Source organism: Neurospora tetraspora (assembly GCF_033439725.1).
Source record: "Neurospora tetraspora strain CBS 560.94 chromosome Unknown B0H65scaffold_1, whole genome shotgun sequence".
NCBI lineage: Eukaryota > Fungi > Ascomycota > Sordariomycetes > Sordariales > Sordariaceae > Neurospora > Neurospora tetraspora.
Window position 1 is genome coordinate 3,607,096 of NW_026944383.1, and position 18,186 is coordinate 3,625,281.

The following is an 18,186-nucleotide window of genomic DNA, read 5'->3' on the forward strand; positions in this document are numbered from 1 at the left end:
AAGCCCTGACGGTAGGTGCCGTGCTCGCGACAATGCCTGCGAGCGAGCTTTGAGACGGTGAATCCACGCCTGTGTCGCACAGGGGGGGATGATTCTGTTGACGTGACGGTAAGAGACTGAGTTTCTGTGCTCAGTGAGAAAGAGAATAGGAAACTTTTTGGGAAAAGAAGGCGGCGGGCGGAGGTGGTTTATTTGCTGCGGCACGGCAACCGCAACGACCTGGAACCTTTTCAAGGGTCAGGCACCTGCAACTGCAACTGGCAGAAGCGGATGGCGAATGGAGATGACAGGATCAGAACCTGAAATGGACAGGGCCGATGCAGCTGGGAGAGCTGGGACGAGAGGAGTTCTGGAAGCTAGCCCGTACCCAATGGCCAGGGCAATGCAAGTGACAAGACTTTATAATGCTGGTCGATGCGTCGAGTGCAGTGCGCTCAGTGGGCAAACGATGGCCACTGCACCTGTGAATGTGAATGGCCAACTATGGTCAAGATGAACCTGGAAGTTTGAATCGTGAGTGATGAATGGTGCAGCGATGTGCTTGTGATGAAGGGAATGGCACGAACGGGCAATAAAAACCTAAAGAGGTAGCCTGGTGCTGTAGCTGAGTGATGGTACCTGTCTGACCTGACAGTCTGACAGTACCGGGAGGCAGGAGGACTGGTGGAGGAATCCCAGCCGGCGAACCAGAGTGGGGAGAGTGGAGGAGGCGGGGTCTTTACCCGGCAGCGACGCGTCGGATGCACCAATCAAATGGCCCGATACTGGCCCATGATGGTCAGTGGAGCGCCCATCCTGCCATCAAAAAGCAGCCATCATTCATCAAAGCAAACCCATGAACATCCGCACAGTCAGGTCGCACACCACCTTCCACTTCAGTTCCTCCTCCTCCGCCGCCGCCGTCGCTCTTGCGCGCCCTCGCAGTCAGAAAGCCGGAAGCCGCAACTGGGCCAACTGAAAGCCGTCAATGTGAAAACCCTGAAAGGACGGAAAGCCCGATCGACGCTCACCTGGGCCTAGTGCCGGTACCGGTACGGCGTAAGCGAAGCCTCCACTGCCACGCCCCGGCCTGGTTGTCCCCGAGGTGTTAGCGCGCTGTCGACAGAATGACTGGCAGCATGATTTCTCCCTAGGGGCCAACAGACCCCTAACAGGACCCAGTTGAAAAAGCTTGACTTTATTCGCACACTTCGGCCTCCCGAAACCGCAGCTCTCCTCGGAGTTTGGCTTTTCATTTGGGGGTGGCGGATCTTCAACTATCACGGACGTGGGTTGGAACCGCTTGCCGGTTCAAACGACCATCGCCTCTCAATCAGGGTTGATCATCACTCGGAGAAACGGGTCAAGCGACCTTCACGTTCGAAGCAACACTTGACCCAGAAGGATGCCAATAACAGCCTGGAATTCAGACCCGTCTCGGCTATCTCGACCAGCCCAGAGGTACGTACTTACTTTTGAGAGACAGCTTTTCCGTTGGCGCCATTCGTATCACCAGGCGTCAGGTGAGCACTCGTTGCCGTGGTTGTGATAATGGATGGTGTTTGAGAAACAAGGGACGATAGGGGATCGCCAATGGGCCGACCATATGGTACGACGGCTGATGGCAGGGAAGTAGAGGAAACGCGGCTGAAGAGGCGCCTGCGCATATCCTCTTTAATATATCTTCTTTTGACACTTGTTTATAGGGGGACACGCCGGTATCCCCAGTGTCGAGGGCGACATGATATCAGTTAGCGCTTTTGCACCCCTTTCACCAACACCCCTTTCGGATGCCAAGTTCGATAGTACATACCATGTACAATCTGTTAGGTCCGACGGTCCGTACGGTGGTCCGTACGGTATTGTTCCATTATCACGCTCGGGATGCCATCAAGGCCTTCGATCTGGGGCATTTTATCGATTTACATTGTCAACGGGCCTGCCCAGTTGATGTGAAACCATTCAACCGTCGAGGCAAGGGGAGAAAACGTGCGTCAACTTCTCCCATCAACCAATCCATCACCAATGTGGATTACCGGCTTGTGACGAGTCCCTACAATATGTACATGCAAAATCCGTACATCCACTCAATGCCTGTCTTCCCCTAATCACGATTTTCAAGCAAGCATATGTTTTCTCCTGAAGGTCGAGCGGTGAAAGCATAACACATGCTGGGAAGATGAAGGGACAGATGACCACGGGCACCTGGCACAAATCAAATGGACTGAATCATGCGCGCCACTACTTGTGTTGACAAACCAGGCAAGCCATCCAGGCCTTTGTGCCTCCCAAACCCCCCAAATCCGACAGCCTCAATGCACGATCAGTCCCCACTGTATCGCTGTGCTTGCTTCTTCTACACAACTGTGTGCATCGTCTTGAGTCGCCGTCCAATTACATGGCTGGCAAGAACCGGAAAGTCATGCACAAAGGGTGATGGACCTGCCAATATGCCAGGGCAGCGATGACCACGCATTGAGTGCGGCACCTTTCACTGGTCCGGCCTACTGTGTGCCTATGCCTCCGTGATGAAAGTATTTCGTTGGCTGGTGGTCACACATGTTAAAACCACAGAACGGAGTTTCTCCTGATCCGCGCACATGGGCCCACACACCCTCCGGTTCCCCGCTCGAGTGGATCTCCGTTCCGAAGCGGGTGTTACGGGGCCGGGCCGGAATGCGGGTGTCGGACCCGGGGTCCACTCCGGACATGCTGAACCTGAGTGACCGCGTTTCCGGAGCTCAAGATTCAATGTTGGGTTCCACGGGTCTACTGCTGGAGTTGGATGACTTCAGCAAACACGAATCCCCCTCCAGTGGCAAGGATGAGGAGCGAAAAAAAAGTGGAGGTTACACATTCTCGGATGCTCCATGATAAAATGATTGCTCTATGTCAATGGCAGAAAATCGTGGTGATAGGCAGTTGTATCTCAATTTCTACCACCTATCCACCCCGCAGAAACCTTAGAACGTGTACAGTCGGCTCTCCTGACTGTTTCCCGGCGTTGAACATTTTGCAAACAAGCATCAACCCGACATACATATCAGGCCCTGTAAGGTACATGCGCAGCGCCTCGGTTTAATACAGTCGCAAAGCCATCTCGTAAAGGTTCACGATGTATTTACCGTCACGGTGAATAGTTCTGCCTGGACTAGGCTGTACAAAAAGATAAAAGTGGAAGGTCAAGAAGCCGTTATCGTAATGTAGAGGTAAGTGGAAGGTGGATGATTCTAGGATGATTAATCGTGACTCATAGTGGCGAGCTCCTTCCTGCTTGGCCTGCGTGGAAACTGAATTGGAAATTACATTTCCGCAGCCCTCTTTTAGTGGGGCGCGACAGCAACGACAGGCGAAGAATGCACGGAAGTCGGAAACGCCACCAACAATACCATTTCTGTCCCAGTTAGTAATCTGACCGTACCCGTCCACGTCTTCTCCAAAACTTCAAAGGCTTCACTTCACAGTCTAGGCTCACCAAGTGGAGGTTTTGCCCCGGCTGCGGCTTGCTTTAAAAAGCGCGATACTACACCTTCTCAATCGTGCCTACTGAAATACTTTCTCGCTCCCGAGACGGTTTCCCGTTTGCACTTTTGCAAGTTCATCCTGACCTTGCACTTTGGGTGCACTTGAGCCCAGTTTTCTTTCTTTTGCTTTCACTATCCGAAGACGCTGTATTTCAAAAAGCGCATACAACACTACCCATTTTTTTTCGCCGGCTCATCACCCAGCACACAGTCGCAACGAACCTTCCACCATCGCAGTGACGTCGAATTCCCAAGGACTAGCGGATTCAAACATCACCATGGCGGACGTTCAAACCGCTACCCCTCAAGGCGGTTCTGGTAGGGGAGGCAGGGGAGGTAGAGGCAGAGGCAGAGGACGTGGAGGCAGGCCACGGAGAGGTCATCACCAAGGCTCCGAGCGACCAAACACTGGTGGCGAAACAGCTCAACCAGCGCAACTAGCCGAACCCTCAAGGAACCCCACGGAAACGGCGAGTGTAAACGTACCCCCACCGGATGCGCCGTCAGGACCTTCAAGGGAAGGAGGAGGACGAAGAAGGCGAGGAGGTGGAGAAGGTGGTCCTCGGCGCGGGAGAGGAGTCTCATCTGCTCAACGATCGATCGTGGTATCTCACCGAGGACGTGCACCACCTCCAGGGACGGTGGCGGCTCCGCCCGCTGCTGAAGAACATGGCAATGAATCGGGCGCCGGGTTAAGCGCCGATGCTCCCGCTTTTGTTCCCGGTCAACCACTTGCAGTTCCAACCCAACAACCAAGAGCTGCCCGCGCGAGACCCCAAAGGGAGCATCGTCCTGCGCCACCAACTGCCTCCAAGTCTTCGGCACCTGACTTGACCACTCGAATCCACGAGGATATTGCCAACGGACTGTACGAATGCGTAATATGCACAAATGAGCTAACGCGCAATACTCGGATCTGGTCGTGCTCCGTTTGCTGGACTGTCACCCATCTGTCCTGCGTTAAGAAATGGCACGCCAATCAGGAAAAGAATGCGGAGCAGCAGGAGCAAAACGCTGACCAGCCGTTGACTTGGAGGTGTCCCGGCTGCAACTCGCAACTGGTCGAGAAGCCCGGACCGGATCGCTGCTGGTGCAAAAAGGAGATCGACCCGAAACCTATTCCCGGACTGCCTCCCCATACTTGTGGACAGACATGTTCCAAGCCTCGCGCTACCTGCCCACATCCGTGTTCATTGATGTGCCATGCGGGACCTTGTCCACCATGCACATTGATGGGGCCTTCCCAGACTTGCTATTGTGGTAAGCATACCTCGACCAAACGCTGCAGTGAGACTGAGTACGGCAAAGGCTTCAGCTGCGAAGAGGTCTGTGGCGATCTACTCCCATGTGGAGAGCACTTCTGCGAGCAGACCTGTCACCCCGGGCTCTGTGGAGCTTGCGAGGTTCCTCTTTTGTCGACATGCTATTGCGGGAAGGAGCAGAAGGAAATACCATGCGATCAACGTGATGAGGTTATGGATTCTTTCAACTACGGACAGCTTCAAGGTTCCTCGGAAGAGGCTGATTCGGACCCTTGGTTTGAAGGCTCATTCCGGTGCAGCAATATCTGTGGCAGACCTTTCGATTGTGGACATCATACGTGCCAAAAGCCTTGCCACCCACAAAACGAAGAATCGACACATTGCCCCTTCTCCCCGGATGTGGTTACTCGTTGTCCATGCGGGAAGACCCCATTGACGTCGTTGCCAGTGCCTCCGCGGCAGTCATGCCAGGACTCGATACCTCACTGCGATAAGCCATGCCACAAGGTCCTTCCTTGCGGTCACTTATGTGAGAAGAAATGCCACACCGGCCCCTGTGGGATGTGTTCGAAGGTTGTCGACATCTCTTGCCGTTGCGGCAGGACAGTGACCCAGTCAGCCTGCCACCAGGGCACGATTGAGCATCCAATGTGCTTCAGGGTTTGCAAAGTCCAACTTAACTGCGGCAGGCACGAGTGCGGCGAGCGTTGTTGTCCGGGCGAGAAGAAGGCCGCAGAGAGAAGGAAGAAGAAGAACCGTGGTCCAAACGAAAACTACGAAGCCGAACATATCTGTCTTCAGGTTTGTGGCCGTACACTGAAGTGTGGTCAACACACATGTCAGCAACTCTGCCACAAGGGTCAATGCCCGTCATGTGTGGAGGCTGTCTTCGATGAGATCAGCTGCAATTGCGGACGCACCGTACTCTATCCTCCACAGCCCTGCGGGACGAGGCCGCCCGAGTGCCGATTCCCGTGTAGACGGCGCCAACCATGTGGCCACCCTACTGTCCCTCACCCGTGTCATCCGGATGACACTCCTTGTCCAAAGTGTCCATCCTTGATGGACAAGCCTTGTATTTGTGGAAAGGAGATCATGAAGAATCGCCCATGCTGGAACAACGAAGTGCACTGTGGGCTCCCCTGTGGAAAGAAGCTCAAGTGCGGATCGCACGTGTGCAAGAAGACATGCCACAAGCCGGGCGACTGCGAAGACGCCGGCATTCCTGGCTCCCACTGCGCCCAGGCTTGCGGAAAAGTACGCAAATCTTGCGAACACACTTGCGCCGAGCAGTGTCACGCTCCATATCCTTGCAAGGAGGACAAGCCTTGCCAGTCCAAGACATTCATCACCTGTCCATGCCAGAATCGCAAGCAGGAAGTGCGCTGCATGGCCACGATGCTCAACCCCTCGTCGACACGGGAGTCTTCGCTGAAATGCGACGACGAATGTCTCCGACTGCAGCGGAACCGCAAGCTAGTCGATGCCCTCAAGATCGACGACACCCATACGGACGACCACATCCCCTACTCCGACAAAACCCTCAAGATGTTTAAGGAGAACGTCAACTGGGCCCAAACCCAGGAGCGTGAGTTCCGCGTCTTCGCCTCCTCGCCCGACGAGAAGCGTCTCAGATTCAAGCCCATGCCCTCCTCCCAGCGCGCCTTCCTGCACAGTCTAGCCGAGGACTTCGGCCTCGACTCCGAGAGTCAAGATCCCGAGCCCCATCGGCACGTTTGCATCTTCAAGACGCCACGATTCGTCGCTGCGCCTACCAAGACACTTGCGCAGTGCGCCCGTATCGCCAAGACCGCCGCCAGCCTTAAGCCCGCTGCTGCCCCGGTCGTTGCTCCCCCGAAGCAGCAGCAACCCTATAACGCGCTGCTGCTCAAAGAGCCCCGGTTCGGGCTCACTATCGAGGAACTAGACCAAACTCTGGTCGCCGATATCAGAGCCGTCGCCAAATCTGGCCTGACCGCCGTCTCGTTCACCACCAACTTTCTCCCTTCGGAGGAAATCCTAATCAAAGCCACGCCTGCTTCCACGGCAGCGGCTATCGCCAACTCCTCCATCGCCGCGACGCCGCAGGCCGTCGAGTCCGCTCTCACGACGCTCAAGGCTGCGGTCTCCAAAACGGTTACTCGTCTCAAGCTGGCAACAGGCGGCGTGGTGCTATGTCACGCTGACGACTCGTTGAATGTCGTCCGACGGGAGGCCGAGAGCGGTGCAGGCGGGGCGGGTGGATGGAACGCGGTTGCTGGTCGCGGGTCCTGGAAACGGCTTGGAGGTGGCCCCAAGACGTCGACAGCCGAGGCGGAGAAGGCGGCAGCTCCGTTGACGAGGTCGTTTGTTACGCTGAGGAAGATCATGGAGAAGAAGCCGGTGGTGGAGGTGAAGAAGGAAGCGGAGCCGGTGGAGGAGGATTGGTTGGCTGCTGTGGAGAAGGAGGAGGAAGAGGAACAGGAGAAGGAGAAGAGCGTTACATCGGGATCTGATTTCGAAGGAGAAGCGGAAGGACAGTCTAAGAATGCCAGTGTCAGTGGCGATGTCCAGGAAGGAAACGGGGTGGTATCGGATACAGAACAGAGTGTTGACAGTGCTGCTGTGCATGAGGAAAAGGAACCCGAGCCGTCGTCGGTGGATGGAGGGAGCTTCTGGACTGGGGAACAGGCTGAGACTGAGACTGAGACTGAGATTATGACGGCCCCGGAGACCAATGAGGCTGCTGCTACGATGAATGCTTAGAAGTTATACATTAGAGCTGCCTGTCTGTACCGTATATGATATGGACTGTTTAGCGAAGGACACGTTCAAAAGAGCGATTTGACAAATATTGATAAAAGCCTTGTTCTCCGTTTCGAACTTCTCAGTCAGATCTTACTTGTACATACATGCTCTTGCTTGTCCTTCTGCCCCTAGCAGCCGTCTGGTTACTATGACCAGAACTCCCCATGGTCCAACACCAAAAAGCCATGGACAAAGGAAGAACAGAAGGAAGGGTCGTCTCCTATCAAGTACTAGTACAAGAAAGAACCTCCAGTTTCTCCTCAACGAGCGCCGAAATAACATGCCGGATGAAAAAGATAGCCAGAAAGAGACCAAGAAACCAAGTGAAATCATCATCAAGACGGGTTCTTCAGTACTTCAGTTCTTTGCGTCTTCTCCTTGCATCCAACCAAAAGTTGTCGAGCAAGGATGGTCGTTGTAGACATCTGAACCCACACACACCACAGTTCACCGTTCGACAAGGGTAGGTAGTAGTATATACGCTAAGCAACGCCAAGATCCGGTGATAGCTTCATCATCGTCATCAGCTTTATGTACCTGTCCAAACGGCATCCGAGAAAAAACACATTATCATCGCATTACCAAAAAGTGCAAAAAAAAAAAAAAAAAAAAAAAAAGGAGACAAGAGCAGGAATCGAACGGCTGACGTCTTGTAAAGGTGGAAGGGAGTAGAAGAGCCCTATTTGCGTAGCCTGAAGACGCCACCTTACAGTTGACTTCCAGGGGAGATCCACCCTCCCGCCGCCGTACGTAGGGCCCCTAGACTCCCCAGTAAGCGACTGACTTGGCGTGTGATAACGCAACCCTCTAGCAAGTGCAATGAGAGCTCAGCGCACCACACCGCTCGACCACGATGTCAACTTGTCAAGTGTTGAATACTTGGTGAGTTGGGGTCGTTTATGAGCCGCGCATCGAGGGGGTCTGCACCAGAGGGGGTAATGAGATGAACTTCGAGATGCATCCGTTGTTCCATTATTTGCCCTTTTCGAAATGTAAACAGAGTAAGTAGTAGTAGCACATGGTATGGTATAAGAACGGGCAGGTGTGTCCCTCGAACGCCGTCGCATCACCTCCGTCCCTTCCTTTTTGGTACATTTTTTTTCCTTGATTTATCAAATTTGCTTCTTAGTTTTCCCACCCTCAGCACCTACTTAGACACAGAACAACACAATCTCTCCCTTGTCATTCCTCCTCATCCTCAACGACCGCCACAGCTCCTTCTCTTCCGCCAGCTTGCTCACACTAGTTCCCGACGCGCTGCGCTCACGGTGATAGCGCTTCAGGGCCTTGTTGAGGCTTACACCCTTGTCGCTCTCGGGGCCCTTGTTGACGAAGCTCAGGAAGCGCTCGGCGCGGGGTTGGAAGATGACAACTTGGTTATCCTTGTCCTTTTCGGCGGCGCCGTCCTTGGAACCGGGCCTGTACTCAATCATCTTTTGCTCCTTGGGTGTTTCGAGCGACTTGCTGTGGCTGTGCTTGTGCTTCTTGGACGACGGCGAGGCAGACGACGACTTCTTCTCCTTCCTTTCCTTGGTGTCCTTCTTGTCCTTCGATTCCTTGGTCTTCGAGGTCTTGCTCTTCTTGGACTTGGAACCGGCAATCATGGCCATCAGGCTGTTATGGAGACTCTCCGATTTATGGTGCTTCGAGTGCTTGGACTTCTTGAGTGGGCTGGCCGGTGTCTCCGCGGACTCTGGCGAGGGAGGGAAGACGTCTGGTCTGCTCATCATACGGCTGATCCCACCAGTCAATCCGGAGTGCAAAACAGGGGGCGCGTCGGTCATCGGATGGTCCGTCTCAATGTGGAGTTCCCTCTTTCTTTTCTTGTCCTTCTTAACCTCCTTCTCTCCATCCTTGGACTTCTTCTTTGGCGCCGGCGTTTCGTAGTGAACAACAGCGTTCTCTGTGATCTCATCGGCTTTCGACTCGTAGCGAACCACCTCATTGCTCGACTTTTGCTCGGGCTGCTCTTCCGCAACGGAAACCCGCGAGGCGGTTGGGGTAGGGTTGACCATGTAGTCGAAAACGTTGATAGGAGCCTCAGTTGCTGAAGGGGGAGTGGGTGCCTGAGCAGGCGCGTTGCCGTTGTTGTCGTACTGGCGCCATGTGTCGAAGTCCTCCGCAACCTCCTCGACATACGCGGGTTGCGCCATGGCTTGGGAGTTGTTCTGGTTTCTGTTCTGGTTTTGATTCTGGTTCTGGTTCTGATTCTGTTTGTTGTTTCCCTTCTTGGGTCGGTACAGAGCGCCCTGATACTTTTGCTCTTCCGTCATACAACTCTAAAGAACAGTCAGCGGGGATTAAGTCCAACACGTCAACCGTCGGGCATCGTGCGACGTGAGGTAAATGGGATCCTACCGTATGGGAGCGATATTCAGTACCCGGGAAGTGGGTCATACAATCAATGCAGGTGAAGTTTGCGCCCCAGCAGCGTTGGCGATGCGGGTCGAGCTTCTTTTTGGTCAAGACGTCGCCGCAGACCTGTGATAACCCAAGGGATGAGTGGTTAGATAACGATATAGGTAACCGGGAATTGAGGTTTGAGAGAGAAAGTAAGATGCTGTGAGCTAAGTTGGAAGCAAGGCAGGCCAAACAAGTAGTGAGAGAAGAGCCAAGGAAGGGTAAGGAGACCAGCCGGATCAGCTCTAATTGGGGAGGGGCGTGCGGAAAGGTGAAGAGGGGTGGGTGTTAGTGGTGCACAGGGACACCCTTTGGTTGGTGGTTACCCAGGGAGATGGTGGGCAGGAATGTGTGTGATGTCAGTTTAGATTGCCCTTCTCGGACAGGAAGGGGTTGAGTAGGGGCGAGATGTCTGACAGGGAGGAGAGAGTTGGGGGAATTGTGGTGTGCTATGTACTTTGTATCAAACCTGGGGGCAGGTCAGGGATTGATGGAGGGGTGATAGACCGACCTCCATATATAGGTGGTATAACCACCATTATATGGGATACTCGGGCTGGTAAATGAGGGAAGCGTGCCATGGACAGAAGCCATACTCGTCTGCTCTAATAGACGAGGACGCATGATAGCCGCGCTAGGATTGCAATGGTTTGTGACTTACCTCACAAGAGAAGGACACCATGATTGCGGTTTGATGTGTTGTCTCTAACGGTGAAAGAAAGGATGGTTCCGATTGGCGAAGAGTAAGCAAAAGTTAGGGCGATAAGCTCTGGTCAACGAGTCACGATACGGTTCGGCGTCGAAGTGCTCTTTTGCGGGTGGCTGAGTAGGATTATCTGCCAGGAATTGATCTGACAACCGAGTCTGAGTGGACAAAAATGGCCGTGTCGGTAATCCTTGAAAGGTTGGGACTAGTCGGGCAAGAATTGAAGTTGAGAAAAGGCCTTTTCCTGCTCAACCTATCGAGGCGTCTTTGGTGTTGATGGTCGATGATGAGATGTCGGGACGCAGAGTCTCAACGGGATGCCGGTTGCGACTTCACGCAAAGTTTGAATGGGACTCGGATATGCCAGGAACGAACAGCACTCAGATGGGGGCGCAAGTGAGCTGTAAGACTGCAGGAGGCTGAGCGCGTCTTTGGCAGAAGGCAAACGGGCTGAGAAAACAACTGTCAATAAAAGTGGACTGGACGGTGGCTCGGTGCGCCGAATCAGACGAACAGGTCCGGAGCTGAGATAAAGCACAGAACCTGACAGACGGGACGGACCTCTAGGGCAGAACTAACGCTTTGAATGCTGACACGAACGGGTGGGTGACCTTTGCGCCCGATAGTTCTTGATTGGGAATCTGCGCTTGCTGGGCTGAAGCCGTGCCTTGTCGAATTTTTCGCGAGCCGATAAGAACCGGAGAAAAAAAAGTTTACCAGATGCCCCAGATGGTGGTGAGGATTGGCTGGTCAGTTTAGGCGTTGATGCATTTTAGCTCGGTGCGGGTCCCGTTGCTGCAGGAATTTGGGCCCCGCCCGCGAATCCACAGCCCACCTGTCCCGCCCCGGGCCCGTCTTTAGCTCGTGCCACTTTCACCTTGTTGGCGTTGATCCTCCGGACTACCGATTCATTCCAGGAGCCAAATGCCAACTCAACTCTCATGCCACAACTTCGCCGTCAAGCCTTGCGCGCGCCTGTTGCAAACAGGGTATGGTCTTTACCTCTCAGTGCCTCTGTCAGACGGAAGCCTGACGTGAAGCCTGACCCGGATGCCCATCTCACTCAACCAGAACATACCTAGCTCTGCTCACCTCTGTTGTATGTGGAGCACGGCAGCTTGCTGTATCGAAAGACATCCCGAACCATGCCGGCCGGATTGGGCACCCAAGGGATCCAAGGGCCAGACAACCGCTGGACGGAGGCGCAAAAGCTGTGGCGCCTACCAGCATCTCAACACACAATACACGGATGAAGCGCGCTACTGGTTGGTTGGGGCCCTCCAAGCGCGTTTCAATTCATTTTAAAAAAAGAAGTCAAATCCGGCATCCTTGACTACGACGACACCTGGGGTAGAAGGAGTACCAAGATGTAACCCCGTCGACCAAGACGAGTGATCGGACTGTCTGCTATCGTCGAACAGGTTTCTCTTGAAGATTCACCTTGAGCTGATGGAACCACCCAAGACGGAAGACCGAAACACCTATATCAAGGCATACACCAACCATCCTATACCAGAAGCACGCGACTTGGCCGATGTAGGCGTGATCTCTTCATTGTGGTCAGGCTCAAAACCGGAGGGGTCTCGAGACTCTACGAAGACTTGCTCACCTGACGAGCCAAGATACTGCACAGTACGAGTTAGCAGCTGTCTCACCAAAGGGATGTATCATCTGCCACACTAGCGGAGAGTTCGAGAGATTACCTAGACACAGTCGCAGACCGCAGACACACCTTCTCCCATCAGCTAAAGACTGCTAGTGACGTCGGACCATGACCTATTGCGCCCGCATTGCTACAATTGACGCCGGCCTTGGTCCCGGAGGAATGTGGTAAGTATTCTTGGTGTGATAGCGAGCCCGCCCTGCATACAGTTGGTCCTTCAGGTTGGAGTAACCGTCCTCCCGTCCAAGCTGAATCCGTCGATTCAGGGGTATGAACCTGGATGATCAGGGGCTGCAACTTGAGTTCTCCGTACCAACACCAAGCATTGAAGAGTTCAACAGCCGTTCGTCCCATGCGTATGTACCTACATATGTGCGCAATTCGCTTGGCCCCCGGCCACCCTTGATCGTGGGTGGTTCCTTTCCGGGGTTGTACGTACGTCATCAACTCTGCATCTGGAGCAGAGAGAAGTCTGCGATTTGAAGATGCAGACTATGCATGGTGTTTCATGATGGATGGGAGAGGAAGAGGAGAGAAAATTCCAACATCACCAACTTATGCGTTGTCTCTTGCAAGATATTGTCGCTTTAGGCCCAGCTCCAGAGATGTTGAACGGCGCTTATCTTGTTGATGCATAAAGACATCAATCGCTGTCTGTTCGTTTTCAATGCGTTTTGTCCATGATGAGCTTCCATTCGTCCCATCTGTGTTACGCATGGCAACCCGCCGCTTAGACTGTGCCGTCTTCTGTTTCAAGGCCACCATTTGGGACATTCCATCCGGTTGGTTCCTGTCGCAGCTGGTGCTTCATTGTTGGATTCAAGAGTGTACCCAAACTCAGCTAGGGGGTCAAGGGGTATGCCTCTGCTTAGACGTAAGGGGAATAAAATGCGGCCATGCAGGGACGAGATGGCTTATTTTTCTTCTCTCTTCTTGTGCAACATATTTCCCCTCGGAGATCGGTCAAACTGAACAACGAGGAACATACTTGTAGAGACAATTGTAGTTAGCTAGTCCAAATGGGAAACTGGTGATCGAGAACGACATTCCAACCGCTGCGGTCTTGGGTCAACTTGGCGGAGCTTGGCAATACAGATCCGCATAAGCGCCAGGTACGAGTGGTTCCTGGTTTAGCACGTCGCTATCTGAGGTCCTTGTCGGCGATCCTTCTCTTCCTGCAATAGACACAAGACTTACACTTCAACATTAGATGTTAAAGAAAGGGGTCGTTTGAAAAAGACCAGTCCCTTTGAATTTCCAGAGCACAGAGAAAGCACGACATCTCATTGCCTTCTTGGATTTGACATCGGGGGAAGCTGTGATGATACTCCGGAAGTTTATCCCAACTCGACAGTCGGTTACGTTGCGAGCAAGCACTAACCTAATCCAGTATAGCTCAAGAGGTATCACGACTCACGGCCAGCGGGGCGCCACCGGTGGAGTTGTGTAGGCTGTAAGCACTCATAAGCAGCACGTCAACATGAAGCTTGAACCCTGCAGCGCAATTACAGTAAAGCCCGCCTTGAAGTCTCTAGCCTTTGAGCAGGAGGTTTTGAAGTTTCAACTCAATGGTGACAAGCGGAAAACTTCTTGGTGATCTAAGTATTCAAGAAGACAAACACCACCGACCAAGATTCTTTATCCAAGTTGAAGTTGATATTTGGGCTCTTCTTGTACATTTTGATACCCTGTATTTGGCGCCCTGCCGCCGCAGGTCCCACCTTGGACCCCATCACTTTCATCCACGACTCCATTTTCTTCCCCTGTTGGCGTCGTGGCGTTCCACAATCTCCCCTGCAACAAGCATCGTTTGCCAGCTTCCACTTCCACGAGTTCTTTTGGCTTGGGACTCTAGCCGTCCGTACCTTGCAGACCGCGTCCAGCCAAAGAGGTCCCTGAGCTGAGCTTCCCTGCGGACTTATTTTCCTACCGCCATTTGCTCCCAGGTTGCCCTGTTTCGCCTGTCTGGAGCCCCGTCACGCCGTCATTCCGTCACTCCGTTGGACGTGGTACCTAACGACAATCAATCTGCGCAGACTTGCAGCCCGGACGCCAGCAGAGCCAAAGAAGTCCACTGGAAGCCGGCACCCGATCCGTCAGGCGTCCACCCACGACCCTCAACCCTCGCTCGCCTCGGCAAACATGTCATCTCCAACCGTCACGCCTCCGGCTCCCGATGGCAATTCTTTCCTGGTGCAGACAGTGTCTCTGCTGAGCAGCGTTGCAAGTTACTTGCGCGTGCCGGCGATAGCCTCTACTGTATGACCCGGAATTCCTGCCTCTCCCGCCCTGTGCCTCAATGGCTGTTGAGCCGTCCGCGCCGACTGGCTAAAGGGGCAAGTCCAATGCTTTCTCCCTCCCCGTCTCTATCAAGTGGTCTCCACCGGGGAGACGTCGTGCCAATTCTCATTTTCATGCGCTGACCTTGGCTTTTGCCTATCTAGGGAGTCGCCGCCATCCTTACTGGGCTGCTCTACTTCAAGCAAAAGTATGTGGTCCACCATATCCCAGCTCCCATCCCAATTGCGTAACCTGTACTAATGCAATTCGTAACTGCAGAGCTCTAATCTATCCCTCTCACATGCCCCCGGGCTCTCGAACGGACATACCTCGACCCAGCTACTACCGCATCAAAGACTACGAAGAACTCATTATCCCGACCAAAGATGGCGAGAAGCTGTCGGCCTTCTACATTCGGGGCCCCAAGGGCGGGCCCAACTCCAAGGTGACCGTGATCATGTTCCACGGAAACGCTGGTAACATTGGCCATCGTCTACCCATCGCACGCATGTTGCTCCAAGCTGTCGGCTGCAACATCTTTATGCTCGAATACCGTGGCTACGGAATCTCCACCGGCCACCCTGACGAATCCGGGCTGAACATTGACGCCCAAACCGCCCTCGACTATCTCCGCGATCGCGCCGAGACGCGAGACCACAAATATATTGTCTACGGCCAGAGTCTTGGTGGAGCAGTTAGTGTCAAGCTTGTGTCCAAGAACCAGGGCAGGGGCGACATTGTCGGCTTGATTCTGGAAAATACCTTTCTCAGCATGCGCAAGTTGATACCCAGCATCATCCCACCCGCTCGGTACCTTGCTGCCCTATGCCATCAGGTCTGGGCTACCGACACCTTGATTGGCAATATCAAAGTACCTACTTTGTTCTTGAGTGGACTCCAGGACGAGATTGTACCGTAAGTTTCTGTCCCAAACTTTCCCATTATACCTCACTCTGGTACCTCTGAACGACGGTCTGTGGTTGCGGCCGGTTGGGTTGCAATAGAGTTGCTCGCTAACCTACCACCCGCATGTTAGACCCACTCATATGAAGCAGCTTTATGATCTCTCCAATGCCCCGGTAAAGATCTGGAAGCCTCTTCCCAACGGCGACCACAACTCGAGTGTCCTCGAGGAGGGCTACTTTGAGGCGATTAGGGAATTTATCCAAAGGGTTTCCCCAGGAAACCTCGAGAAGGAAGACCTCTATTCGACAGGGAAGCCCTCGCCGCCGTACTCCGCCGCATCCGATGCGGTAATTGGGTCTTCCTTTTGAAGGGGAAGCATATGATGTGCTAACGACTTTTATGACGCGAAAGCGTGCATGATTACGAGTTGTTTGGGGCCAGTGAAGCGCGATGATACGACAGCCTCGAGCTTCGTGGCTTAATTTTTGGAGATGGATCGGAACTCAAGGCTTCCTTTGAGGTGTCACATTTGCTTTCGATCCTCATGTATGCATTTCTTGACCCTCTGCACATACACATGTCGAGGTGCTTGGGTCTTTGAGGCCCAGACGGGACCAGGCTCGATGATTTAATTATGGATGGGGAGTTTACTTCGAATAAATACAAGAATAGTAATGTCAGGCAAGGAACAACTCCATTCCATATTGGAAGATATGAGCAATAGCATGTCAAAGTCCCTTTGACCTTTTGAGGAGATGTCGGATCATTCATTCATTAGGCTATGTATGAAAACAGGCTCTCTCTCCTGGCAATATGCTTGCTACATATACATTATCTATAAACCGCAACCGCTGACTATTTGCTCTTCGTTGTCACGATCTGATACTATCCAAAATCTGTTCTTGAGACGACGTGATAACCTCCTGCTTTTTGGCATATCTTCCGTTGCATATTAAAATCGTGCCCCCTAGCTGCCCTCCAAAGGACTGCTCTACGCAACCCTCAATGGCAGAATATGCTGTACCATCGTCTCACGTCTGCATAGCGGACACTCCGGCTTCTCGCGTACCCAGTCTCCAATACACGACCAGCAGAAGACATGTCCGCACTGTGTCGCCGCCGGGTCCTTCAGCTCTTCCAAGCAGAGCGTGCACATCCTCTGCTGTCTCCCCTTGATCCAGCCCATAACCTCCTCGTTCGCCGCCAGGTCATACTTCGCCCTCCCGCCCTTGGGCACCGGCGTGTGCGTCGTCCTTCCAATCTCCGCTAAACTGCGCTGGTTACCCGACCCGCCACCAGGCGTGCCCGTCTCCACCAGCAGCTCGTTATTGCTGCTGTACGCATTCTCATCCAGCGACACATTGAGGTTAGCGCCCGGCCCGAACGCGCGCTCCCGAATGCCCGCCTCGGTGCTGGCCTCCTCGGCACTAAGCGGCGAACTCGACGAAAGCTGCGCCGTCACGTGCATGTATCCCCGGACGAGCATCTGCACCACCAACAGCACGCCGAGCACCTCATACCCGGCGCGGCCGCCCTGCCCTTCCTCGATGCGCCGCGTGAACACGTAGCGCAGCCCGAAGAGGCGCTTGGAGAACGAGTAGTACGCGCCCGAGAAGTAGAAGACGGCGAGCGTCAGCGCGTGCAGGTGCGCCCCGCTCGTGATGGAGGTCAGGTGCGTAAGCAGGTAGCGCTTCACGCGGTACTCGAGCGTCGAGACCGTTGAGAAGCCGCTGCCCTTGTTGGAGTTAGACGGGGTGGCGCCCTTGGTGTCGCCGCGGCCTTGGCGGGCGAGCACGGTCAGACGATCCTGGAGGCGTTTGCGGAGGGCGGCGCGGATGGAAGGGAGAAGGCGGCTGAAGAGGTAGGGGACAAGCACGCTGCTGACGATGTAGCCGGCTCGTCGCTGGAGCGAGGGCAGACGGGGGCCGCCGGCTTCGCTGGTGGGTTCGACGGGGTGTTGGGCGTCTGGTATCCTGCCGTTGCCGCCTGTGCTTGGCTCTTCGACTTGGACTAGGTCGCAGTACTCTTCACCTAGGGTGCGGTTGCCAAGGAGGGTGGTGAGGCAGAGGTAGAGCAGGTCGGCGGCGGTGCGGGTCTCGGTGGTCCAGGAGTGGGCGGAGCGGGCACCGCGAACGCGCCGGTGAAGGTCGGTCAGCTGGTTGGTGAGGACGCCCTGGAAATAGGCATCCTTTTGGTGCGCGCGGATGATATCGGGGGCAGCGGCAAATGGATATGGCGAGCTCGTGAGCGGCGGCGGCGGCTTCTTGGTCGCTGTCAATGACATGGTGATGGATGGATGTTGTCTTTGAGTCGGGTGGGCTTGAAATCGGGGGTCAATAGCTGTGTTTACACGGGCGCGTATTCAGGGGCACTATCGATCCCCGGTAGAGCTGGTATGTCTGTACTCAAATCGTTGAAGCTGTAGGAGTAGATGAACCAGGTCTCTTCAGTTCGGTCTGATTGTCGAATTTGATTTTGATGTCTGTCGAGATCGACGGGCGGCAGTTGAAGCTGAGATGAAAGTGGTGGTCGGGAACGGATGGACCTCGGTCCTTGGGTTGATGGGGGCAGCACGCCCGGCGCCGCCCCGGCCATGTGTGGTTCCTCTCCAGCTGAGGAATTGGCAGGGGGCGCCCAGAAGGTCGTAGCCCAGGCTTTAGTGGCAGGGATGGTGCAGCG

The 18,186-nt window shown here is 54.2% G+C and overlaps 4 protein-coding genes across 4 annotated transcripts; 2 read left to right on the forward strand and 2 right to left on the reverse strand.

Annotated features, from left to right (window-relative positions):
• Positions 1-3,781: 3,781 nt before the first annotated feature.
• B0H65DRAFT_417774 (uncharacterized protein) lies at positions 3,782-7,510 on the forward strand (the record flags this gene model as incomplete). Its single annotated transcript, XM_062824108.1, has 1 exon — positions 3,782-7,510. One exon carries the CDS (start codon positions 3,782-3,784, stop codon positions 7,508-7,510), a length of 3,729 nt encoding a protein of 1,242 aa, XP_062686380.1.
• A 1,193-nt stretch (positions 7,511-8,703) lies between these two features.
• Positions 8,704-10,634, reverse strand: B0H65DRAFT_504984 (uncharacterized protein; the record flags this gene model as incomplete). The annotated part of the gene is made up of 3 exons (XM_062827958.1): positions 8,704-9,831; positions 9,911-10,033; positions 10,614-10,634. The coding sequence occupies 3 exons, from the start codon at positions 10,632-10,634 to the stop codon at positions 8,704-8,706; spliced, it is 1,272 nt and encodes a 423-aa protein (XP_062686381.1).
• A 3,747-nt stretch (positions 10,635-14,381) lies between these two features.
• Positions 14,382-15,901, forward strand: B0H65DRAFT_32189 (Alpha/Beta hydrolase protein). Its single transcript, XM_062823417.1, has 4 exons — positions 14,382-14,580; positions 14,766-14,809; positions 14,881-15,516; positions 15,638-15,901. Exons 1-4 carry the CDS (start codon positions 14,464-14,466, stop codon positions 15,873-15,875), a joined length of 1,035 nt encoding a protein of 344 aa, XP_062686382.1. The 5' UTR covers positions 14,382-14,463; the 3' UTR covers positions 15,876-15,901.
• Positions 15,902-16,284: 383 nt separating this feature from the next.
• Positions 16,285-18,185, reverse strand: B0H65DRAFT_450408 (Pex12 amino terminal region-domain-containing protein). The gene has a single exon (XM_062826000.1). It carries the CDS (start codon positions 17,789-17,791, stop codon positions 16,499-16,501), a length of 1,293 nt encoding a protein of 430 aa, XP_062686383.1. The 5' UTR covers positions 17,792-18,185; the 3' UTR covers positions 16,285-16,498.
• Position 18,186: the final 1 nt, after the last annotated feature.